This window comes from Microcaecilia unicolor, chromosome 13 (assembly GCF_901765095.1).
Source record: "Microcaecilia unicolor chromosome 13, aMicUni1.1, whole genome shotgun sequence".
Taxonomy (NCBI): domain Eukaryota; kingdom Metazoa; phylum Chordata; class Amphibia; order Gymnophiona; family Siphonopidae; genus Microcaecilia; species Microcaecilia unicolor.
In genome coordinates, this window is record NC_044043.1 from 70331733 (window position 1) to 70358803 (window position 27071).

At 45.3% G+C, this 27071-nt stretch overlaps 1 protein-coding gene across 3 annotated transcripts in view; it reads right to left on the bottom strand.

Moving 5' to 3' along the window:
• Nucleotides 1-27071, bottom strand: part of ACAP3 (ArfGAP with coiled-coil, ankyrin repeat and PH domains 3) — a 168486-nt gene that overhangs the window by 7974 nt on the left and 133441 nt on the right. The window contains exons 12-25 of one of the 3 annotated variants that reach the window (XM_030222490.1): nt 26393-26444; nt 25202-25302; nt 24014-24125; nt 22888-23096; nt 21801-21870; nt 19923-20017; nt 19617-19831; nt 19378-19476; nt 18891-18992; nt 16910-17002; nt 12861-13081; nt 10206-10315; nt 9319-9429; nt 5615-5676 (exon numbers count right to left, since the gene is read on the bottom strand). In XM_030222490.1, the coding sequence (XP_030078350.1) occupies nt 5615-5676; nt 9319-9429; nt 10206-10315; nt 12861-13081; nt 16910-17002; nt 18891-18992; nt 19378-19476; nt 19617-19831; nt 19923-20017; nt 21801-21870; nt 22888-23096; nt 24014-24125; nt 25202-25302; nt 26393-26444 (1652 nt within the window). Of the gene's footprint in view, nt 1-5614; nt 5677-9318; nt 9430-10205; nt 10316-12860; nt 13082-16909; nt 17012-18890; nt 18993-19377; nt 19477-19616; nt 19832-19922; nt 20018-21800; nt 21871-22887; nt 23097-24013; nt 24126-25201; nt 25303-26392; nt 26445-27071 lie in introns of all 3 variants that reach the window. The other 2 variants (XM_030222493.1, XM_030222491.1) reach the window with 2 other exon arrangements.

The window sequence follows — 27071 nt, forward strand, 5'->3', positions numbered from 1 at the left end:
GCGAAGCATGATAACATAGCAGGTCTAAGGGGAGGAATGGGGTGAAGGGACAGGGTGGGAGGAGCAAAGTTAAAGATGCTGCTGCGTCTCTGTTTGTAACGATTTTTGTATTGACTTTGATATTCAACCAATAAAAAAAAAACCTGAATTAGATTTTTTTTAAATGGTATTTGTGAGTGTGTTTAGATTAGGGGAGGAAAACAGCATTCAAACCCAGGATTTTTCAGATGTACATGTGCTATTTTACAGCTCTCAGCCGCCTACACAAATAACACATATGGGCAACTGGACACTTGTAGTATATGTGTGTTATGCTAACTACCTGGTATTTTCTCTCTGAAAATTATCTTGAATGTGCATGACAAAAACAAACACCGACAATAATTTGGAAACTGACTCCCACTTCCGTGATAAGTACTTCCTATGAAATCAGAACTCGAGACTTTTACTTTCCAGAATTCTTTCAACTGTTCTTCCCACTACCCCTAAAACATGTTTGTCATTGTTCAATATAATTGTAGTCATAGATGCATAAAAATTGCCGAACATGGCCATATCAACGGTGCCTCCAGCCCAGCACCCTCTATCTGAAAGTGGCAGGGAGTGGCTGCTCAGATGAAGAAACAGGACATGAAGAACGTGGTTCATCCCATGCCATACCCTTCTAGTTTTACAGCAGCCATGGTTTGGAGATCCACTAACCCTAGGGTGACATCACCCCCCCCCCCCCCCCCTCCAAATTTTCATCTTATCTTTGGCTGAAAGTAGCAAGGAGAGCGTGGGAGACAGAGGCAAGCCAGGCAAGAGTACCCTAGCAATGAGGGGTGAATTGTGAACCTCATTAAATGGTTAATTATTACAGAGGATAAAGTTGGAGAGGTCATTGCTTCCACTTGGTTCTTGTGGAAGAGGTAGGCCATTTCTTTTGCACATAATAAAAATGGATCTGAGCAGACATATCAGGCTGCCCTCACAGCTCAAGTCACTTCCCTGCTGCATTCAAGGGTCCCTCTCAGCTCGCTAACGTTTTATTTATTTTTTTGGGCTCATCCAGGCAGGGGGAGCCATCAGCAGAACAGGAAGCTTAGCCAGGACAGGGTGGGCCAGCAACAATTCATGTCTGAACACTTAACAGAAACATTTGCATATATCTAGTTAATTTTGCATATTTTGATTACACTTCGGCAGCCCATGCACACCATACATGCACACCGTATGAAGTGCACCTGCTGCACACATGTCTTTATTGAACCAGCACCTTGCACCTGCAGCAATCACTTCCTAGTGGTTCAGACAGAATAACAAAAAGAACAGTAGAAAATAAATGGTTTTATGTGCTACAGTGTTAATGCAGTGTTATTCCCGAGCACCGTCAAAGAGCAAATTGTAAGCAGCGAATGAAGAGGCACTGAATTAACACTGGACAAGGAGCTCCCCGCAGCAGCACTGGTTTGCTCCCGGAATGGCTCATAAAATGCAACAGCACCGTTAAACGAGACAGTTCCATTCATCAGACTAACGAAACTGACTGCCTCCGTATTCAGGTCACAGTACAGTATGATCCCACCCTCCCAGCAGAGCTCCAGGTGCCTAGTGGCATGTACTTCACGCCTCGTACAATGTAGAAAACACGACACGAGGGTAGATTTCTGGAGCATGTGGCCAGGCAGAAGGGCGTCCACTGATGCTTCCCAGACACAGGGAAGCATCCTACGCTCATGTGACTCTATGTTACCATCCCAAGGAAAATTTATAACCCCTTTCCCCCATTATTCAAACATAAAGGGAAAGAAAGCGCTGAAAGAAAGACCAAGAGAGAAAGAAATTTTGGTAGCAAACGTTTTAAGTAGGATTGTACAATACAGAAATACATCCAAACCTGGAAGGAAAATTACACCAATTTTATGTCTAAAACTTCCCTGGACAAAAATGTTAAGATTGTTTTGGTTTCCAGGGACAAATAAATTGATAATACATTCACCATTCAAAAATCAAAGTCCTGTACAACACGCTAAAAAGATTTGTTTTAAACAATAATCCTTTGATCCTAGAGAATACTTAGGGTTGTTTTCCCCTTCCCCCACCATGCTATTTTAAATAAGGTTCAAGGCATTGGATGCCCATCCTAGGTAGGAAAGCAAAAGGAGGCCTGAGAAGAGAAAAAGACACAGTTAAAAATTTCCTCCCCACCCCCACAATAATATAAAAAAACTCAATTCGCTGTAATGTACAGATACATTGCGAGGCAAAACAACTCATTGCACTTTCCCACGTAGCAGAGCAATAATAAATTAAATACTTAAAAACACATTCACTGTTTAAAAACAAAAGAACAGTTAAATATTCCCCAAAACATTGCATGGGAAAAGTGCTCAAAGTTACCTAAAGAGAGTACCAATACCACACACCAGACCACTTGTCCCATAAGCTGCCCAGCTTCAAGATGTATTGTTTCTGCCTTCCAATTGTAGTGTGACACAAAGTTATACAGTTAATAGGTGATGTCAGGTCCTTAGGGCCAAGCCTGGCTTCGCCCCATTGTATCCACTGACTTTTAGTTCCTGTCTTTCCATACAACTGGAACTAAAGGTCCATAGAGGCACCTAAACTACAGGTCCATAGACACAACCCCATTCAGAGATGCTCAGCTTGATGCCCTGCAGCCATCTTGTGGCCTTAAAGAGAGGTTCATGTGAAAGTCCAGTCAAAGCCTCCCATAGGCCCAGAGATTCCGGAGCACAACAAGACAGTAGATTAACAGCCCCCAGTCAAGGTGGAAGCTCCTCAAGAGACATAGACGGAAATCTTACAAACACAAAAAGAGCTAGGAATGAAATGTTTGGACCCTGCAGAAATGTCCGTGCCCAACTATCAATAGGAAATACCAATGGAGAACATTCCTCATCACAGACATGAATTGGGGATCAACCCATGCCAGGTATGTACACGAATGTATCCATGCTAACTTCTAACACATAGAGACAAGAAAAAACACATGCCAGATTTTTGTTACCATGCAGGGAAGTCTCCTAGCACCATAGGTTACCCTGGCAACTGCTCTTCTACAGTCACCCTGTTCATTAACTACTAGGCCCCAAGTTACCTGCTCTGTCCAGTCCTGTTTTACAACACAGGCCAAGCACAAAACATTATGAGACTGGGGCAGTGGGATTCCTCCCATCTAAACAAACCAATCTCCTCCCCTGCCCCCAGACTCCCTAAGTGCTAATGCTGTATGGGGCAAAAAAAAAAACCCCACAACTAGTTAGAGCATGGCCCTGAAATGGCCTAAGCCATTCTGCTGCCTATGGGGGTGGGAAGAGGGGATGGCACTCTGCTTTCTTCCTTTTAAGGCAAACAAAATACCTGCCATAGACCTCAGGGATGAAAGATGGACTGGGTTGCTATCTTCTGCTGGGAGCTAGGCATTGAGCATTCAGAGGTGACTAACTGGAAAGCTGCTGTGACACACAGTAGCGTGCGGCCCTGAAAAGAGGATGCATTTATGTGGGTTCAGATGGGTGGGAGATCTCGCCTTTTCACAGATACCCTCGCCACAAACACATGCCCCCAGATTCTATATAGCGCGCCTAGAGATCCGCACTGAAATCCAAGCAGATTCTATAACAACACGCATAACTTAACAAGCTAATGAGCGCAGATAACAGCACTTAGCAAGCAATAATGAGCACTAATTAGCATTTACGCTAAGTGTATTCTGTAATGAAGTGCGCCGAAGTTCTAACGCACGCAGGCAAAAATGGGCATGATTATGGGCGTTTCGTGGGCATTCTGAAATGTACACGTGTGGTTATAGAACATGGCCCAGTGCACGTACATCTACGCACTGGGATTTACGCCACATTTTCATTGGTGTAAATGGATGCGCGTAGTTTTAGGCGCTGAGATATCAACTAAGCGTATTCTATAAACTGCGCCTAAACCCAGGCGCCGCTTACAGAATATGCTTAGTTGGCACTGATTTCCACTCCAATTTGTTTAGGCACCATATATAGAATCTCCCCCATGGCATGATATTCAGCCACTGCGGTCAGTGGTTTCTTTTAAACACCGGCATCAGCAGTTAAATAAAATCTAGATACTCAGCGCTGGTATCCAAATTGCGGCCAGTGTCAAATATCTGGATAGAGGCGAGCGGCCACACTATCCGGATTGCAGAGCTATTTGAACCGCTTTCCGGATAACTAACCAGATAAAAGTTAGGACAGTAATTTTTCTTTCCTAATTTTATCTGAACACTTATCCAGGTCATGGTATAAACATTGCTGTTAACCAGATAACAGGACTGCCCTAGCTCCGCCCATACACCTCCCCAACACTATTCGGACAGTGCCAAGGTGACCTGTAATGATATTCAGTAGCTCTATCTGGATAGCGCCATCAAATATCCTCAGATAGCTGTGGCTAAGGGAAATATCTGGATGACTGCCACAGTTATTCTGCTATTTCCCTTTGTATACTGACTCAAAAGTACTTTAAATTCACATGACCTAGAACGCTCAACACAACTGTCTCAAAGGACACCAGAAGGGCAGCCAAGCCGAGGAGATTCCTGAAGAATGCTCCGAGTGAGTGGCATGTTAGCACCAACAGTGAAAATGAACCAGGGCAGTGAGCCAAGACTCAAAATTTGGCTGTAGCCTGGAGAAAGAGTCTGGCCTAGCCTAGGCACTGAAGGCCCAAGCCTGGCTCTAAATACAAAAAAGCAGCTGGGAGCTGCCTGGGTTGGGGAGGGGGCACAGCAGTTTTATGGCTTGGATAGGAGCTCTATAGTGGAATGCCACTGGACTAAACCAGACAACTCTGCTGCCTCATCAAGCTACGAGACCTGCCATGAAGCCAGTGACCATCTCAGACTGCTCACCAGGCCCTTCCCAGAGCATTCTGGGTAAATGGAATCCCACAGAACGAGTGCCTGCAACTGTCTGCACCACTTGGTGCACTGCAGGTTCTGCCCTCTAAGCATAGTACACTAAGACAATCTGATCACAAGTGGCATTGATTACTGGCTCCATTTTTCCCTATTGGCTGATGCAATCCTGGCTTTACACTACATTTATGAACTTGCTCTTCTAATATCCCCAAGAAAAGCTGAAACTACGTCTCCCTGCATGCAACAGGGTAAAACATTTAGGATAGGCTCAGCCTATTTTGGAAAACAAATTGGAGACATCTTCTAGTCTTAAGAGCATGCCCAGTCTCAAAGAAAGAGGGGAAGAGTGTGGGTAAGACTCCCTCAAAATCTGTTCTCTTTGGAAGGCTTCTCAGAACCCCCCCCCCTCCCCCATTCCCCAAACTTCCTCCCACACACACATTATTAACTCTGCACACAAACCAAACTGCCTGGTCCCGCTCCCGATTTCCTCTGAAGGCGGCTGGGAGAAATTACAGGAAGAGGATAAACACTGTCCCCCCCAACCCATACAAACAACACATATGCCAGCATTTGCACCAAGACACAAGGGCTGGGCTCAGCCAAACATTCTCCAGACAGCAGGAGAGGGGTTCTAGCACTCGTCTATGTTCAAGCTGATGAACTCCTGAATGCACTTCCTGTACTGCTGCTCGGTGGGGCTGGTGCTGGGATAGTGACCTGGTTGTCCCAAGGGGCCTTCGGCTTCCCTCATCTCTTCATTCATTCGGGCCAGACGCAGCCTGTAACAAGAAATTGAGATTCCATCAAGGGAGAATGACCTTCCTTCTCTCAAAGCGGGTAATGTGAGGCACGGGCAGGGCATCAGACCTTTAAGTTTAGGTTTGGGCTCAGCTTAACTAACATAGGGGCCCTTTTACAGAGCAGTGGTAAACCCAATGTGGGCTTACCGCATGCTAATCTGGCACTACCGCTGGTGCCAGCAGTAGTTCTAGCCCCGGTGTGTGCCATTTGCCGTGCTACGGAAAATAGCTTGCCATTTTCCAGCGCGGCTCTAACCCAATGGTAATTGGGCAGCGCCATGCGCTACCCAGTTACCTCTGGGTTAGCATGGGAACCCTTAACGCCACCTCAATGGCTGGCATTAAGTGCTCCCCCCGATTGGCAACGTATAAGTTTACTCGCTGTGGTAAAAAGGGCCTCAGCATGCAGCAAAAAGGGGCTATAATCTAAAGCAGAAAGCACAAAATTCAAAACAGTTTCATCTGAAAAGCTAAAAGATTAGCCAGTAGCTTGCCTTGAGCCTCTTTCTACCCTTTAAAAAGGGATAACTGACCCTCTCACTGAAACTGAAAAGACAAAATGATTAACCAGAGACAAGGGGCCTATCCCAAACACTTCCTTATAAGTCAAACAGAGAAATTTAAATAAGAATCTGGCATATATTAGAAGCAAGGGAACCTGCATATATATTGGAGAAATACTGTCAGAGTATTTTAATGAATAGATCAATCGTAAGGCCGCGTTTTCAATAGTCTGTAATTTTGTCAACAGCTGCTTGGAACAACCGAGATTAATCACAACAAACTTACAAACTTTACAGAGCTGCACGGCAATGCTGACATGGCCCATTCATTTTGAATTACCACACCAGCAGCCACTAGCGCGGCTTTGTAAAAGGGAGGGTTGGTGTCAGTGCTTGTACAATAAGACAAAATCGATTTTGTTCAAAATATTTACGTACGTTACATAGTTCATGCATGGTTTAAAAAAAAACGCTTGTTGGATTAATGTATTAATTTGTGTCTGTAATGTAAATTTAGAATCTAAATAAACTCCCAAAATTCTAACCGACATTGAAAACTGATAAGTAATATTTTTAATCACCAAACTTGTCTCAACTTAAAGTAAAAATTTTGTTTTATTGTTATTCGATTTTAATTTGAATTGTCATCCAACTTTCCAAAAAAGTAATAATCTCCTGAATTACCATAATTTCTGAAGATACAACTAAGTGAATAGGAATTAAAACTGTTATATCATCTGCATAGATATAAGTGCAAAACCCTTTTTGTTTTCCAGTTCAAAGTCGAGCGAGTGTAGATAAATATTGAAAAGTAATGGTGATAGCGGAGAGCCTTGAGGGATCCCTCATGGTTTGGTCCATTTGCCATTTTAACCTTGTAAGATGGCTGCTCCAAAAATCCCTGAAACCAGTTTAGAACATAAGTACATAAGTATTGCCATACTGGCAAAGACCAAAGGTCCATCGAGCCCAGTATCCTGTTTCCAACAGTGGCCAATCCAGGTCACAAATACTTGGCAAGATCCCAAAAATGTACAAAACATTTTATACTAAAGACCGATCTGTTCAAAAAGGCATACCTTACTGACCCAACTTAAGTGCCTGAATTCAGCAACACAACAAAACCAAAACTTGCAACGAACATCATATAACTCATTCTCTCTCATTCCTCTAATGTGTCTGTAACGCATATATCTCATTCTCTTTAAAATTACTCTGTATTTGTTTCATCACTGGAGGTGGTAATGCCTCATGGTACTATGTAAGCCACATTGAGCCTGGGAAAATGTGGGGTACAAATGCAACAAATAAATAAATACTGCTTATCCCAGAAATAGTGGATTTCCCCCAGTCCATTTAAAAACGGTCTATGGACTTTTCTAGGAAGCCGGCCAAACCTTTTTTAAACTCCGCTAAGCTAACCGCCTTTACCACATTCTCTGGCAACGAATTCCAGAGTTTAATTACACGTTGAGTGAAGAAAACTTTTCTCCAATTCGTTTTAAATTTACTACATTGTAGCTTCATCGCATGCCCCTTAGTCCTAGTATTTTTGGAAAGCGTGAACAGACGCTTCACATCCACAGATTCTGTAATACTCATATTTTCCATAATTTAGATGGCATGGTCCACTAAATCAAAGGCACTGCATAGATCAAAATGTAAAACCAGTGCCTTTTTACCAACAGATAATAGTTGTCCAAAAGGGAACTTGTTACAGTTTCTGTGCAAAATAAAGACCTAAATACAGACTGTGAGAAATGCAAAATATTATGCTTATCCAAATAACCTGATAATTGCATAGACATCAACCCCTCCATCAATGTAACAAAAAACAGGATGGAAACCACTGGTCGATAGTTAGTGACATAAACACCAATGGCTTCTTTGCAATCCTTCACAACTGAAGTAATAACAATATGCCCCAGCTCTGCTGGACAAATCCCCCTTGACAATAATGACTACAGTCAGAAAATTAATAGAGGTCCAAATTGCAAACTACCTGCTTTTAACACATAAGGGGGGGGGGGGGGGGTTAATGTCTAAAATACAAAATGAAGTTACATATTTTCTATAAAGAGAATTAACATTAGACTATTCTAATGGACCAAATTCTTTCTACTGGGATTGATAAGGAAATACTTGCCAAAGAATCCCAACTATAAACTCCATCATCAAACTCTTTTCTAATAGAATCTTTGAACTGAAATGATCAGCTAGTTGAGAAGCTGAAAGGTATTGATTCTGCCTCGCAACTGTTTGATCCTTAGTATTAGTGAAGTTAGTGAGAATTTTAAATAAGAACTTTACATCCGTCGAATTTCCCCCAATTAATTTCGAGTAATATTCCATTCTTTTACATTTTAAAGCATATTTATATTCTTTATTAGTCATCCTTCAAGCTAATTTATTATGAACTGGGATCAGTAGCATGAATCTTGCTACTATTTGTGACCTGAATTAGCCACTGCTGGAAGCAGGATACTGGGCTATTCATATGTTCTTATGTACCACCCCTGACCTGCCCACTTTCAACATGGGCAGTCAAAGATGAAATTCAGCGGCACTGCCTGGTTTAGTTCCACTGAATATTGGTGGTTGGGTGGCTCAAAGCAATTTAAGCAGGCTGGAGCCTCTCTGACTTGCTTACATTGCTCTGAATATCAGCCAAATTATTCTCCTGCTACCAAAATGAAGTCTTGTGATCGCAGCCATTTAATTCTACAGCTCTTATCACAAGACTTGACCCCAGGAGATTATGCACTTAAGTACTATTCTGGCTGCCAGGAATTAGATAATATATAATTGAATAAAGAAATGATGTCAGGAGGCAGGGTAGCAATATTGTCAAAGGTAAAAAGGCAATGGGTATTCTGGTGGGCGGACAGGCAGGCGGACATCCTATCCTCCCCTCCCCACCTTTACCTTAGTGTGGTGCCCTGGTGGTCTAGTGACCTCTTGGGGCAGGAAAGAGCTCCCTCTTTCCTGCCCGGCGCGTCTGCAGATTGTCTTTCTCCTGGCGCTGATTCAAAATGGCTAACTGGAATGTTCAGCAATGTCTAAGGTCTGAGCATAAATTGGTAGATACGTTTCTATGATTCCATGTATTACTACTTACAAAGTCACGATGTCTGCGTTGGCAGCCTGAACCGCAATGCTGAGGGGGTCCTGCCCATCCTCGTCACTTGCATGCTGATTGGCACCTCGTTTTAGAAATAAGCACACCTGGCTGTAAAGAGACAGATATACAAGTTCAGAAGTAGAAAGAGAGAAAGCCATCTTGCTCTGTGACCAAAGAATGATCCAATGACATGCAGAGCTCTCTTCTTTCCAATGATTTTTGTATGTTCATGCATGACGTCAATGAAGATAAAAAAAAATTTTCAATGATATTTCATCAGGAAAATGGTGGTATAGAAAACTCAATCGATAAATTAATAAATACAAGAGATATTCCTAGACATCCTAATCACCAGAATGATATTTCAGTGTCCACAAAGAAACCTCCCAGATCCCCTTATTACATGGCTGAGATCCCTTTCTCAACAGAAATATCTCTCAGATCTCACAATGCCAAACTGAGACCTCTGTGCCAATGAAGACACCTCACGGAATTCTTCATTGCCAAACTTTGATCTCTGCACACGTAGACACACCTCCCAGCCCCCCCCCCCCCCCCCATTATCAGGCTGAACTCCCTGACCTGTACCATGAAGACACCTCCCAGGTTTTCCTCATCAACAGGGTGAGATCCCTGGTATGTACCCATGAAGACACTTCATGGCTTCCCTCATCACTAGCCTAAGATGTTGTTCACCTCCATGGACTTCATTTGATAAGGGAATGACTCCCATTACTTCAGGCTTTGAATTTCCATTTCCCTTACTGACAGAATGGTAACCCTGCCACTTCTTGTCAACCAGTGACTCTGGAAGTGAACCTAGACCATACAATGCACACATTGTGAATGTGCATGAGGTGTATAAAGCAACCGAGCACTCTTACCCTGTATGCCCGAGATATGTAGCGTGGTAGAGAGGAGCACGACCTCGGCCATCAATCTGATTCACATCTGCACCATTCTGCAGTAAAAATTCACAAGCTATCAAGGAACCCTGAAAGGAAAACAGAGACAAAACACTCAGTGGCTGTGTTCCATCATACGGAATCCGATCTAACGTCATGTCCATCATTGGAGCCGACTCTGTGGGTGCTGTGGGTGCTTGAGCACCCCCAATATTGAGAAAATTCCTTGTATGTGTCCAGGGAGGGGTCATTTCCATTGGGCTTAGCACCCCCAATAATTTTGAAAAGTTGGCTCCTATGATGTTCATCCCATGAAAACCTAACTTTGAATGTCAGTGTTCCATCCCAGGGAGTACTGGCTGATCTCACAAATCAGATTCTATACAGCCACTCTTAGCACTGAGGTTCCCAGGAGCAGGGGAAGTCCTGGCACGAATTCTACAGAACTGAAGACCAAAACGAAGGGAGAAGGGAAGGGAGGAAGCCCTGGCTAACCATACACCTTCATTTTATTTATAAATGATCTCCTGTAAAACCCACATTTTGTGCTCCCCCTCTGCCCAGAGGACATACCAGGTGGCTGAAAGGACCTTCCCTGGCCTCAGTGCTAAAAGGATGCCTCCTCTGACATACACCCAGAGCACAGGTCATTGTCAGACAGAGGTCACTGCTGTAATGATGGTCATCATCCCTTCTTCCTGAGTCAGGAGTTCATCACTTCTACCAACTGTGACTTTTCTTAGCAGCATTTCCTTCCAGGGGAAGGACTACACTGAGGCTTGATATTCTAGGATAGTAAAACACATTCTTCTACAAGGAATGTATTTAGAGAATTTTAAAGGCTATTTACTTGGGTAAAAGTTTTTTTAAAAACCACCCACCCTTTTTGTGGAGATATTCCTGGAGCAGGACTACACTGGAAGATGTTACAACATGCACCATTTTGCATTTTTAAAACTGTGCATGTTGTTTTAATTGAAAATTATAATAAAGCAGGTGCAAAAATCAAAGAATGCTCTGACTTTCACTTTCAGGATAAATGTATCCGTGGTCTCTGCACAATAATGAGCTTATTTTGATATAGCATTTTCCGTAGGAAAAACATGTTTTATATGGGGAAAATGGCTCTAATAATATTGTACAGCCGAATACATGTTCGCAAGTATGTGTGCTGACCAGATCATAGATACCTAGATCATACTTCATGTAGGTGTACCTGGAGGCGGAGTCTGGGTAGAACTATGGCTGACTTGCAACGTACACACATACATAGGAGCCAAGTTTTCAAAATGATTGGGGGGTGCCAAACTCAATGGAAACTACCCTTCCCTGGACACAGTCAAAGAGTTTGCTCATTATTGGGGGGACTGCTGTAACCTGTTGGGTGCAAAAAAGACCTTATTCTATAACAACGCACCTAATTTCTTGGAACGCCCTGACCCACCCATGCCCCTCCCATCGCCACTCCCCCTTTTGAGTTGCATGCTATCAAATTTAGCTACGCATTTTACAGAATAGGGCGCAGGACAAATCTGTGCATAAACCCAAATGAGCGCCAATTAATGCCAAGTATTGATTATTAATGGCTCATTAACTAATGAGCTTGCGCTCGATCTGGAATCCGTGTCCAAATCTGGGCAATCTATACAGAATCCAGGGGTTAATATCCTTGCACTGGCTCTGCACATATTTCTTTACACTTTCTTTGCAGCAGGTGTAAATTTGTGTGAGAATTTGGGGGCTCTTTTACTAAGGCACAGTATGTTTTTAAACTCCGTGCTTTATCAGCGAATATTAACATACAGTAACTGCACAAGCTGTGCGGTAATTGTTGAAGACTGATGGTGAGAGTTTGGACAAGATGATAACACCAACAGCCCCTACCATTAGATCACTGTGACTGAGAAATCACAGGCTTCAGATAAAAGGAAAGGGGATGGGGATTTCATATACCGCCTTTCTATGGCTACATATTATATACAGGTACTTATTTTGTACCTGGGGCAATGGAGCTGCAGTGGGAATTGAACCCTGATTCTCAGGCAACTCCTCAAGGCACAATTTTATATGAAGGGCAATTCTCTACCAGGATGCCCACATTAATATGCCACTTCAGCATGTAAAATGTACAGAATATCAGCACTTTGACATTGAAGCGCACACATACACACAGAAGTGACAGCAGGGTAAGTGGAATAGCGCTAAAATGCAAGGGACGTTCGCATGGGCAAAGCATGAAGAGGGCATGGGTGGGGCTGCCACTTACGTGCACAACTGACATAATACTGTCAGTTACATGCACACCTTTACTCCAGGTCTATGACTGGTGTAACTGCAGACACCTAAATGTAAGGTGCACCTATACTAGGTCATGCAAGTATTGTATAACAGAATCTAGTCACCCAGGTGCCATTACAGAATGAGCTAAAGGAGATGCCCCCTCTTAAAATTACCCCCAATACGCCAAAATACAAGCAGCCAGTGTGAGGTACACAGGCTTGGAGTAATACGGAGCCTTAAGATCAAATGACCCTACATGAAAAGGAATATTTATTCGATACAGGGTCAAACAGTGTAATCCCTCCCACTCCTACCATAGCACCAGTGGGTGTGCTGTATATTGAAGGCACTCACCCCGATCACAGCCTGGATTAAAGGTGTCTTGCTTTCATCTTCCTCATTCATCCAGTTGACGTCGGCACCATGTGCCAAGGCCTGCGCCATCACGGGCAGGTTCCGTGCGCGTGAAGCCTTGTAAACCAGCAGCCCTGGGTGCAGCTCCCGCAGGTCTTCCGAATCAGAGGCCTCCTGTTCAATCTCTGCTTCTCCACTGGATTCCTCCGAGACTTCACATTCTGAAAGAGCAGTACAAATCCGGTGGAAATAAGGACGTTAGCAGGAGACGTGCCGGGCACAAAGACACTCGTGGTTCAATTTTCAAATCTGGTGGCAACTGTATTTCTTTAAACATCAGCCATGCTGTTTATAAAATCTGTAGGTTCAGCATTGCTATCGATAGAAGGCAGAGCAGAATAGAGACTGTAGAGCTTAAATGTATAAAAACATTTTCATGCGCACATGCCAGATACACACTTAAAAGGCCTTATAAAATTACCCTGCACATACAAAGTATGCATGATAACAAGAACATATGCATTTATAGGCAACTTTGGAGTAGGTGTGCTCACGGGAGGAGTTTGGATGGAACATGAGCAGCGTCACAATTCATAAGCAGACTTCATAAAATTTATGTGTTCAGGAGTACTCAGTGGCTTCATTCTAGGCCCAGTTTCTGCAGGTATTTTATTAAGACAGAGAGCAGCCTTTTTAAACAGGTGACCAATAGGTTCCGTCTTGCCCTTCACACAGAGGCAACTTTATATATATACTAGTAAAAAAGGCCCGTTTCTCTGAGCAATGAAACGGGCGCTAGCAAGGTTTACCTGTGGCAGAGTCGGGAGGGCGCAGGATGGCAGCGTCGGGAGAGTGCAGGTGGGTATTTTTTTTTTGGGAGGGCGGCAGCTTCAGGGTCCCGGCGGATCAGGTGTTCGGACGGCACTCCTCCCCATTCACAGCTCGGTGTTTGTCGCTGTGCGTCGGTGGGGGGTGGAGGCCCTGCGTAGGCCGCTGTTTCTCGCAGTGCATCGGGGGGGGGTAGCGTCGGAGGGCGGTGGAACTGGCGATTGGCTGAGTGTCATAGCCCCGCCCTCGACGTCATCACGTTGTGACGCGAGGGAGAGGCAGACACTCATGGGATCTTGCAACTACAAATTTACATTTAGAATGTTGGGATTGTGAATTATGTGTGGATGGGGCGTGGCTGAGGGCGGGTCTATGAGTGAGAGTGAGAGTGAGTGGTGCTGACAGCCTAGAAGACTACAGGGCTTCAGTGTTTCCCTGCCACACAGTGAGGTTCAGAACGTTGGAGGTCAGAACGTTGGAGGTGAGAATTATTTATATAGATATTTACCCTCATAGTACTATGGCAGTTGAGAGAGATTTTCAGCCTGAAAATTCATGGATAGGGGACTTATACACAGTGTCTGGAAAAATGATACCCCCTACATAGTTTCAAAATATCTTGCAATTGTTTAAATATTTAGTATGACCTTTGAAAATACATGAGTCCAACCTTTATTAGAAAACTCCCTTAGCAAACACTTTGTGCCGTGTGCCTTATTTTGTTGCAAAAATTAAATCACAGCTTTATCTTCTTTACTGACCTGACAAGTGCAAAGTGATGCATGTGGGTAAGAGGAACCCGAATTATAGCTACGTCTTGCAAGGTTCCGCGTTAGGAGTTACGGATCAAGAAAGGGATCTGGGTGTCGTCGTCGATGATACGCTGAAACCTTCTGCTCAGTGTGCTGCTGCGGCTAGGAAAGCGAATAGAATGTTGGGTGTTATTAGGAAGGGTATGGAGTCCAGGTGTGCGGATGTTATAATGCCGTTGTATCGCTCCATGGAGTATTGTGTTCAGTACTGGTCTCCGTATCTCAAAAAAGATATAGTAGAATTGGAAAAGGTACAGCGAAGGGCGACGAAAATGATAGTGGGGATGGGACGACTTTCCTATGAAGAGAGGCTGAGAAGGCTGGGGCTTTTCAGCTTGGAGAAGAGACGGCTGAGGGGAGATATGATAGAAGTGTATAAAATAATGAGTGGAATGGATCGGGTGGATGTGAAGCGACTGTTCACGCTATCCAAAAATACTAGGACTAGAGGGCATGAGTTGAAGCTACAGTGTGGTAAATTTAAAACGAATCGGAGAAAATTTTTCTTCACCCAACGTGTAATTAGACTCTGGAATTCGTTGCCGGAGAACGTGGTACGGGCGGTTAGCTTGACGGAGTTTAAAAAGGGGTTAGATAGATTCCTAAAGGACAAGTCCATAGACCGCTATTAAATGGACTTGGAAAAATTCCGCATTTTTAGGTATAACTTGTCTGGAATGTTTTTACGTTTGGGGAGCGTGCCAGGTGCCCTTGACCTGGATTGGCCACTGTCGGTGACAGGATGCTGGGCTAGATGGACCTTTGGTCTTTCCCAGTATGGCACTACTTATGTACTTATGTACTAAACATCATTTTGCTAAAATGGATCCTGAAGGATGTCATTTTGAAAACGGGACCATCCAGTTTTTACGGCACCTGTCAATACTAGTTGTGAGGGAGTAGATAGGATGCTACCTTTTCCCTTAAGTACACTCCCTCACAGGGCCACTCAGTGGCATTCCTAGGGGGGGGGGCGGTGGGTATGGTCCGCCCCGGGTGCACGCCGCTGGGGGGGGTGCCGCGCGCGCCTGTCCTTAGTTCGTTCCATGCTCCCTCTGCCCCGGAACAGGTTACTTCCTGTTCCGGGGCAGAGGGAGCATGGAACGAACGAAGGACAGGCATGCACGGCACCCCCCCCCCCCCCCAGTGGCGTGCACCCGGGAGGGAGGTTCTTTCGTGGGGAGAGGTGTCCTTTCGCCGGGGGGGGGGTTGCACTGCATTCGGGGGGGCACTGCACCCGGGGGGCAGGGCGCATCGGTGATCCGCCCCGGGTGTCAGTCCCCCTAGGAACGCCACTGGGGCCACTTTAAAACCCTAGTCCCGCCCAAATTATCACACAGAACTTAAAGTGCCATTTATAGAATTCGGGGGACAGTGTGTTAATGTTATCATGTGTGCCTGGAAAGAGGCATGCACTCACCTCTCTACACAGAGCTGTACGATGGTCTCAGTATTGGAATGACAGGGGGTGCCGCAGTGCAGCAATGAGGTGCTTTGGCAGGGTACATTGGTCTTCCGAAAAAGCAGCTAGATAGATTGCAACGTTTTCAGAATACAGCTGCTAAAATGACTTTCCAGTGTAGTAAATACGATAGTTACCCCGCTGATAGTGGATTGACACTGGTTACCAGTAAACGCCAGGATTATTTATAAAGTTTCCTGTCTGGTCTTTAAATCATTACATGATTTAGCTTCAGTCTTTTGTATGATTTACTTTATCGTTCTTCCTCACAGCTAATTTTAAAATTAAAGAACAACAATATTTTTCTTTTCCCTCCGATTTACCGTCTTGTATCTAAAAGAAACCATGAAAGATCTTATTCACATCAGGCTGCTTTTGATTGGAAACCTCTTCCAATTCTCTTATGCTTTATTTCATAAAAATATGTAAAACTGTTTTGTTTAATGATTATTTACTTGTTAATTTAGTTTAAAGGTTTATTGTTCGTTCAATTTATGCTTTCCTGAATTTTTTATATATATATATATTTCTATTTTCATTGTAAAGTGCTTTGGACCCTTTGAGGGAATTTAGTGGTCTAGAACTGTGTCAGATTAGATTAATTTAGCTGTGGATGCAGCTCTCAGGACTGGAATGGTGGAGGGAGGGGATGCAGAGAAGGAGTGAGGTGCTTTAGAGCTCCATGTTGGGGTGTAAGTAATGGTCAGTGCTGTGAGAGAGTTTTCAGCTTAGGCTGTTACGTCACTAACAGCAACATATGTAGGACAGTCTCTCTCTCTCTCTCTCTCTCTCTCTCTGGTTGTCCTGGAGTGAAACAGGTGGGTGACTCCCATCTCTCACACCTCTGGGCTCTCACTCTTTCCTTCATGAATCTACATACACCATAAGCCACAACTGTACCACTCACGGATCAGGCAGTCTCACACACGTATTAAAAAAACACTCACCTTCCTCTGTAACGCTGTCCACCACTGATCCGAACACCAGAATGTCCGTGCTGCCATCCGTACTCCCACCCAGCCCGCTGTCACTGCTCAAACCTGCGGGACCAAGAGCGGACAAACGAGGGGCATTTTAATACACGAGAAGCAGAGACTGGAGCTGGATAACCATTCACGACAAAGAATATTCAGCTACCCAGAGAGTGTCTTGTGCAGATAGGAAGCCTGGTTACCAGCACAGCAAAATAGGTGGCTAAAGGGGGGTATGAAGAAGGTGAGCCCCCAAACACCAGACATTTACAAGTCAATATTCAGATACAGTGATGAGCATTTTTTTTTTAAACACCGGCTATTGCACTAAATAAATATGGGATAAATATTCCACTGGATAGCTATGGATATTTAACATTTAGGAAATCTATTATGAATGAGAAATTGTACATGAAGCAAAGAGAAAGTTAATGGTAAATAGAGAAATAACCAATTCAGGTAATAATTAATTGTTGGAGATATGGTTGTTCTTTCTGAGGGTTCATTTGAATAGGAACGATTTAAGGATTTTGTGGAATCCTGAATGTTTCTTATTTTGGGTGGTAAGGAGTTCCACCATTTGGTTCCTAGGTAAGTGAAGTCTGCAGAGTGGACAGTTCTGTAGATCACTTTTTTGCAGTTTGGGAGGTGTAGTCTGAGATAGTTTCTGACCTCATATTTAGTGTTTCTTTAAGGTAAATTTATTAATGGTACCATATAGTCTGGAGCTGTGCCATTTATTTTTTAGTGCATGAGTAGCGAACGCACATCAGGATTTTACTACAGGACACCTCAGCGTGCCTTGCACTAAACCCTTTTAAGCCCCTATGCAAATTGTGCACTAAGATTATAGAATACCGCTTAACATCAAACTTACGTGCAAATACGTAACATTCACGGGTGTTAATTTCTAGTATTTTATAATCTGAGCATGCGAATGGCATATTTCTTTTTATTGGCGCAGGACAGAAGGGATCATTGCACATATCCACTACACAGGAGACTGGACTGTGGCAGAACAGCAGGAAAACGGTGTCCCCAGAAGTTTCAATGGGACCACAGCCAGCAGGAACAAGGAATTCTGGGACAGCACTCCTTAGGCTGGTGAGTTTAAAATGAGGCCTAGTAGTGCATGGTGGGCGGCTTCTGCAGGCTTTCCATCATTAATAAGTCAGACAGAGATGCCAAGGTAACCAGTTCCAGGATGCAGACACTGTGGCCTCTTCTGGTTTTGAACTTACACCCCAAAACAGTGTGGTATGTGCAATCCCCGATTCCACCAATTGACATTGCTGCTGCAGGTCCCATAATACAGAAGGATGGGGGTTTTCAGAAATTCATGATTTGCCTAAAATGTTTCTAGTGGAACTAGGTAACCTGGAGGCCCTGGACATGGCTTATTTAGCCAATGCCCTATGTATTAAGGGCAATCGCCGCACTATGGGCACGGCTTCAGGTCCTAGCATTGGCTCTAGAGTGGAAGAGAAACACCTCCATGCTGAGGACACACCTACACTGAGGACACCTCCATAACAAGGACACAAATGTCTTATTCTGGCATTTATATAAAACTGCACAGTTTTTTAAATCTTGGCTGCAGATTTATAACATAACTCTAGGCAGTGGGATAAGACAATGCACACACATTTATATATATGCACATTTATCATGCGAGAAGCATCAGCATTTTCCGGATTCTTGCACATTTTGAAACCTTGCATTAGAATACAGTAACAATTCTCCAGATACAGTCTCAGACCTAAGCTGTCCAGGTCCCCCCCCCCCTCCCCATCTGAAAAGGGGCTCATCGGTTGGTGCCATTTGCCCAAGGTTGATATGGGTTCTAGAATCCTTTATGTGGCTATTTACCACCCTCCCACCTCCCCCTCCCCCTTTGCTGTTGCCCTCATTTCCCCTCCCTTTTTCTGGCATTTCCGCTGTGGGAGGCCGACCTTACCTCCGGCCGGGAGGGACAGGAACTCGCTCCCTCCGAGGCCATTGCCACTGCCAGTCCACGGCCCCACTGGCGGGGGGCGCTGCGCCGGGCTCTGGCTGGCACCTAAGAGGAAGGTGGATGGTATGTGAGGGGCGAAAACTCGGCAGAAAAACAAGAACAAGTGTCAGCTGTCTGTCTGTCACAGCAGCTGAACCCTCGGCACAGCCAGACACTTACAAGGCCTTCCTGTGACACACAGAACAGCGAAAAGACAAAGAAATATGGAAAGCTACAGGCTGTGGAAATAGGAAAGGGACAGTCAGGCATAAAAACACCGCGAAGAATCAGGGAATGGGGTTTATGCAAACAATGCCTTCCCCCTCCCCATATGACTGCTTTTAAGCATGGCTACCCCCTAAAAGTTCAGCAGGCCGGGGACCAACATTCCTGGAAAGCAAAGAGCAGGGGTGAAGGAGCAGACACTGGAGGTTCAGCTGCTGTTACTTACTACGTGGTCCTGAGCCAGTGTCAAAATATGAGAAGAGTGAGTCCAGCTCATCCGGGCAGAAGAGGGAGTCCCTGCGAAACTTACGTTCCAGTGTGGCAGCTGTGAGTGGGATAGAGAAGTGAAATCATGAGTGGCAGAAAAGACAGTGTCCAGGTGAGCCCAGGTATTAAGTGCAGTGCGATAGCAACTGTGTGACTCCAGGTGTTATGTAGGGGTGTTTAGAATCAGGTGGCCCTTACCTGAAGATAGTGTGACTGGTGATGCACTTCCTGTTTCCTGCCTGTACTTCCTGCGAGCTGTCGGCACTTTGCTAGCACTGTTGTGTCGTTGACACTTCTTGACACTCCATCTCCGAGGTTTCCTCTCGGCCTCAGCCAGCACCTCAGCACCAGGAAGTTTCCGGAGGAATTTCTTCTCCACATACTTGGCTTTGATCCAAGACTCCTTGTCTTGCCTGGCAGAAGGTATAAAAAAGGTCACCATTTCTGGGGTTTAACTGAAGACCACCCCCTACCTTGGAGACACAGACAAGAGCAGCAGTCTACCTGGAGCTGCCAGAGGTTGGCTTCTTCACGCCAAGATCTTCATATCTTGCTTCATAAATCTGGTTCATGGTGCTGTTCCCAAGCTCGCACATTAACTGTAAGAGGCAAAATATTCAATTCTATTAGGGCTAAGAAAGAGGAACTACTCCTACAGTATAACAGTCACCCTCTTACACTTCCCATATCTCTGTCGCACCTTTTTTGAAAAGTCAAGCACCTACAAGAGGTGAGAACATCAGCAAATGAAATAAACGGCTTTTTTTGAAAGGCAAGAGACACATGTATTAATTTGTTCTACAGATCCAGCCAGTTTGATTTTCAGGGGCTCCCTAATGAATAGCCGTATTTATTTCACCTTAGTACTTGGATACAGTGGCGTTCCTAGGGGGGCTGGCACCCGGGGCGGATCGCCGATGCGCCCCGCCCCCCAGGTGCAGCGCCCCCCCATGCCAAGCGGACCCCCCCCGGCAAAAGGACACCCCCGTGAAGGAACCCCCTCCCTCCCGCCGGGTGCACGCCGCCGGGGGTGGGGGGGGGTGCCGCACGCGCCTGCCCTCCGTTGTTCGATGCTTCTTCTCTGCCCCGGAACAGGAAGTAACCGGAACAGAGAAGAATCATCGAACAACGGAGGGCAGGCGCGCGCGGCACCCCCCCCCCCCCCCCCCCCCCGGGCGGCGTGCACCCGGGGCGCACCGCCCCCACCGCCCCCCCCCTAGGAACGCCACTGCTTGGATACATGAATCAATGGATGCCTCCTCTGTACTCCCCGATATTTAAAAGCATTTAACTGGCCAGAGTCAGCACCTGGCTGGTTAAATTCCCCCTAACCGGCTATCCAGCAATATTCAGTGGGGGATAGCTGGCTATCTCTTGCTGAATATCGGCTAGCAGATAGACGGTTATATTGACTAACATAACCGGCTATCTGCTTATTTCAGCCCCATTTTAACAGCTATATTTGGCTGGTTAGAAGATAACCTGCTAAGTCTGAATATCAACATAGCCAGTTATTGTTAACCAGCCAAAAATAAACCGGTTATTCAATGCTGGTCACTGAAAACGGCCTGGCATTGAATATCTGGGTTTAGTAATGGCTGTGGAAGTTAGTTGCGCTAACTCCCACGGTCTGAATATCGGCCCCACTGTTTTTAGAGCGTTTTTTTTTTTACTTTTCAGTAGGTCCTATTTTGCATTATGCTGGATGAGATATTGTGAACCGTTTCATTGGCTTAGTCCAAAAGACGGTATATCAAGTGTCATAAATAAATTAGGTACATATGTATGCACTACATCCATTGTATGCAAATCTATCTCACGTGCATTCACTGTAGCTATCTTGAAAACCTGGCTGGCTGGGTGTGTCCCAAGGACTGGGTTGAGAACTTCTGAATTAGACAGAAAGGCATAGTAAGGCTGAGTAGTTAGGAATCCTCTCTACTCATGGACAGGATTTAGGCTAAGAGACAGAAGAGTGGAATATATGAGCCTGGGAACAGTTCCCCACCTCCCTGTGTCTCAGACCCCTCCTCTCTTGGCCAGGCTCACTCACCTTCCAGCTCCTCTCATCTCTGCCGCCTTCTCAAACCTCCCTGCTCCCATCATCTCTTCACACCTCACAGCTTCCCTCATCACTGTCACCTCCTCACACCTCCCAGCTCCCCTCAACTCTGTTACCTCTTCACATCTCCCAGCTCCTGACCTCTTCTCCCAAACAACCGCACACACTATGCATGTCCCCTCATTTCCATCAGCCCCTCAAACTTCCTGATTCCCTTCCTTTTAAGGCTCTCATCCTCTTTCCTACATAATTCATTCCTGGTTCCTGCCTTCTCCCCTGACTACTGACATCGCTCAGTTCCTTCGTGATTATTCAGGTACCTTTAGCAATTCCGGCTCCCAAGAATCCAGCGTCAGTGATCGGACTTTGGAGCACTGGACACCTAAACTCCTGAGCAAAGAGAATGAAGAAACAGAATGCTCAATGACAGCAGACAGAAACAGCACAACTGCAAATTGCACAGGTTCTGCACAGTTCTGCACTTTTCCATCTGGGATTTTCTCATGTTTTATGATTTTAATATAGTTCCTTTTTTAGAGTGATTTCATATGTTACATTGTATCAGACTAAGTGTGTAAGACTGTCTATGAATGTGTGAGCACATGAATGTGTGTGAGAGTATAGGTGTAAGTGTGTGAGTGTATAAAGGGGGGTGAACATATAAGACTGTGTGTGTGTGTGTGTGTGTGTGTGTGTGTGTGTGTGTGTGTGTGTGTGTGTGTGTGCGTGTATAGATATATAGGTATCGATACACAAGCGTACAAAAATATGTGTGTTTGAGACAAAGTGTATATGTGTGTGTATATGCATACACAAGAATTTGTGCGTGTATAAGTGTATTTGTGTGTGAATACATGCATAAGCATATAACACTTGAGAGAATCTGTATATGTGTGTCAGGAGTGTAGTCAGAAGTTGATTTGAAGGGGGCCTAGGGGTTGGACTGGGGGGGGGGGCAAGCATTTCCTCTCAGTCCCCCCAAAAGCCATGTATTGGATTCCACAGCGTTGGTGGACCTGAGCCGAAAGGTTGGGGGTGGGAGCTCAAGCCCCCGAGACCCCTCTGTGACTATGCCACTGGTGTGTGTATGTGTGTGTGTGTGTGTGTGAATACATACATAAGCATATAAGATTATGTGTTTGACAGAATCTGTATGTGTGTCAGGAGTGTAGCCAGAAGTTTATTTGAGGGGGCCTAGGGGTTGGACTGGAGGGGCAAGCATTTGCTCTCAGTCCCCCCACCAGCCATGTATTGGATGCCACAGTGTTTAAGTGGACATGAACCCAAAGGTGAGGGGGGGGGAGCTCAAGTCCCTGAGACCCCTCTGTGGCTATGCCACTGGTGTGTACATGTGTGTGTGTGTGTGCGTGCGTGTACATAAGTAAGTGTCTCTTTATATGGGATTACCTGTGAATCCCTGAGCACTCGATGCACAGGGTGATTCCCAGATTGATGCTGGCCCAGCGGGGGTCTGCCTGGCCACAGTCACAGCACTGGTCATTGCCAGCGATGCTCTGGATGCGTTGTAGAATGCTCTCCCCTTTCACACTGCGCTCCTTGGAGTCTGTGGCCGAATCAATACTGCTGGTGGAAGGAGAGGCAGTCCTGTCCAGCTTCTGCAAACAGAAAGATTTAATCTTCTCACTACCAGAATCCATCAGCAACTACCAGAATGCACTGGGATGGCCACTGTTTATCCTATGCAAGCGAAGCGGGCATTTGCTCTGGGACGGGGAGCTTTGTCTTACAATTACCCTAACTGTATTATAAGTTCAGCCACCAGAGGACAGCACAGCTCCATTCCGGCATTACAACCGTATCCTCAGCTGGTGGAGCTGCCACAGTTAGAAGGCATTCTGCAATATCTCCTGTTTTAACAAAATTCCAAAAAGCCTTCTTTAAAACATGTATTAACATTCTCATTTTTGTCTCCTTGAAAAAGACTCCACACTATCAAGTTAGTGCCTGCTAACCTGCTAAATGCCTTTCAATATCAGCCCCACTATAGCTAATAAACACCATTTAATGGTTGCTTTGTAACATTTTAAAGGGGAAGGGAAATGGGACTTGATATACCGCCTTTCTGAGGTTTTTGCAATTACATTCAAAGCGGTTTACGTATATTCAGGTACTTATTTTGTACCAGGGGCAATGGAGGGTTAAGTGAATTGCCCAGAGTCACAAGGAGCTACAGTGGGAATCAAATTCAGTTCTCCAGGATCAAAGTCCACTGCACTAACCACTAGACTACTCCTGCACTCCGAAGTGGCCATGAACCCAAAAGCAGTCAGGGTTTTATCAGGCTTGTGGGGTGCTAATGCTGGAGGGTCACTCACACTTCCTTGGTAAATTATGAGAAATCCGAGTGATATGAAATGCAGGCACTACTCATTTTAATTCAGCATCATGTTATTGGGGAATCTGTTTTTGAAACATACCGGATACAGAGATCATCTTGAAATTCCGGCAAACAGCCTGGGTTTGGGCTCAGATGCACTGGAAAGCTGCCACAGATTGAGAATTCCAGACGTACCTCTATATAATAATTGTCTGGCGTCTCTCGGTAGGCCGAGGCAATGCTTGCCTGCACAGCCTGGATCCAGGCCTGCCGCTGCTTCTCCGAGTCTGCCTGCAGCATACAGCTCCTGTGAGAGGAATGCATGGAGGACATGAGAGTAAGGAATGCAAGTAAGCCCCTCCCTTCATGTATTTACACCTCATGGATGATTAAGTGCTTTTCCATGAAAATGGTACTTTTACTAAATTCTTCTGCTGCTGGAGGCAGCATCATATGACCTGCTGCAAACCCGTGAGCAATGGCATCCTTCCTCATGAAGGCTGACCAGGCCCAGAAGTTCAATGTCCTTTGGTATCATGCTCACCTACATGGAGAATCCCTGGAAAAGTGCCAGGGAGCAAATGATCGATTTACAAAGGAACAAACTGACACACAGTAATATCACAGTTTGTCTGCAGCCAGCTGATAATGTTATCAGCCTGTGGCAGTTTCTTTTTTTTCCTGGTGAGAGGAAGGTAGAAGGGAACCCCCCCCCCTCCCCCGCTCACTCCTTCATTGCTACAGATCTCAGAGTCCTGGGGCATCTCATCAAATTTCAAAGTTGCCGTATTTTTCGGACTATAAGACGCACTTTTTCCCCCCAAATTTGGGAGGAAAATGGGGGGTGCGTCTTATAGTCCGAAGGTAGAGATTTCCCTCCCTCCCTCCCTCCGAGTTCGGGATCGCCCGCCCGCCCTCCCTCCCTCCGAGTTCGGGATCGCCCTCCCCCCGGCCCTGTCACCACTTCTCCCTACTCACGTCATGCGATCTTCCCTGGTGGTCTAGTGACGTCGGGGCAGGAAAGAGCCCCCTCTTTCCTGCCCAGCGCGCTGCTCTCCGTCCTCCTGTATGCAGCCTGACGGTCTCGGCGAGATTCAAAATGGCCGCATGATGTGAGTAGGGAGAAGTGGTGACAGGGCCGGGGGGAGGGCGATCCCAAACTCGGAGGGAGGGATTCGGACAAGACGCACCAGAGCACCTAGATTTTAGAGGAGGGAAAAAGGAAAATTTTTTTTTCCTATTTCCCTCCTCTAAAACCTAGGTGCGTCTTATGGTCCGGTGCGTCTTATAGTCCGAAAAATACGGTAGTTCTGGCAATCCTTTTTAGGATGAGTGGCAAGTTGCAGGGGGCTGTCTGCCTGGTACAGAGTCTGTGTGACTTACTTGGTGGGTGAGACAACCTCAAAGCAAAACCGTCGCTCAATATCCTCACAAGGCTTCACTGTGCACAGCCTCAGATCTTCGACCACCACAGTTAGAGCATCCTGCAACAAGGAATTGAGGCAGCTATTTAACAAGGCATTCAGAACCTCAGTATCAGTTCCAAGAGCATTTCTTTTTATCAGTTATACCCTAACCTTACCTAACCACAATTCCAAGCTCAATTCAAGCAAAATCCCTACCCTGAAATCTAGTACCACCTGTGGAGGAGTAGCCTAATAGTTAGAGCAGCAGGCTGAGAACTAGGGATGCCATAGTTCAAATCCAGCTTCTCCCACTGAAGCTTTTTGTGACTTTAGACAAAGTCACTTCTCACACCATTACCTCAGGTACACCTTAGAGCCATGGTGTTCTCTAATTTTTTAAGTCGGGGCCAAGTTGGATGCAAATGAGCTGAAAGAGAGCCACCAAAAATTGTCCCATGCGAGGCCACAACGCTGCTGAACAGTGTATGCCAATGACATCTTCCCTACTAGCCTGCCTTCAAACTTTTTATTGAGTGTATCCTCAAGAAAGTGGACATGTCCAAATGCATTTTCTTCATGTATTGAGGAATGTCTTGTCCTTCAAGCATGCGGCTCTTCTCTTCATCCACTTCCCCCTTTAGGTCATGAACGTGGGTAGAGAGACAGAGAGTAGTAGAAAAAAGGTCAGAATGATGATAAAGGCCATTCTAGAGGTCTCCAGAGGCCAACATTGGCCCCCGGGGCCTTGCACTGAAGAACACTGCCTTAGAGTATAAGCCCTCTGGAGACAGGAACTGCAACTGAGCTCCGATTTCGAAAAAGTGGTGAATAATAAATCCAAACCAAACGCCATGACCAAGCTAATCCAAAAAGTTATTAAGAGGAGCTTGCTTCTGCCTCTTTACCAAACCAAATGAGTAATAACTAAGGACATCAATATCTGACCTGCTCTACAAACTACTGCTTCACAGAGAACTTCAAACTACCCTTTGCTCTGAGCCAAAAAGCTGCAGGGATACCCCTCAACCACTGCATCAAACCAGCTACAGCCCTAGAGCTTGTCCTATCCTACCTTCCATCTATCCAGCAGAGCCTGGTCCATGCACACAGCATCCTTCCAGGTACTCCCACAGCTGTCTAAAGCAGAATCTAGCTGAAGTTCACTAACCTTTAGCTTCTTCTGGTACACCAGCTGGCTGTTCTGAATGGAGAACCACCTCCTACAGATGACAAAAAGCATTCATGTCAGCCTGACAAAATATATTCTCCACATAAAGTGACACTGTGGGGTTATGTGTTCAGGATTCCCAGGAAAGGGTGTGCTGAATGCTTCTGGGTTGGTGGAAATCATGCATCTGGTGGGGATGAAGGGCGCTGAGAAATTCTCTCTAGGGAAATCAATAGCCATGTCACAATTTCAAATGTGAAAAAAATTTATGCTCTGATCTCACCATGTGCCCTGGAAGCTTTAAGCTGTAATAAGATCCAACCAAACCCCTATATGATGCTGGAAATTGGATTAAGAAATGAACTCATGACCAAATTGGTCCACATAGAAGGTCCACATAAAAGGATACAAACCTCTGCAGGTTATATGGAACACGACAGGCAATGTAACTATTGTATATACTCAAATATAAATTGAGATCTTTTATTGGCTAAACAAAAGAATCAAAATTGAATCTTGGTTTATATTCGAGACCTACCTCCCTCCCACCCTTGTGATGTCTGGCATGCCTCCCATTCGCTCCCTCCCAACAGTGTCCCTCCTTTCCTCCTCTTCTGCTGCCCACCCAGGCAGGTAGAGCCTCTACTTACTTCCTCCCTGTGAACAGGCAGAGTTCCCA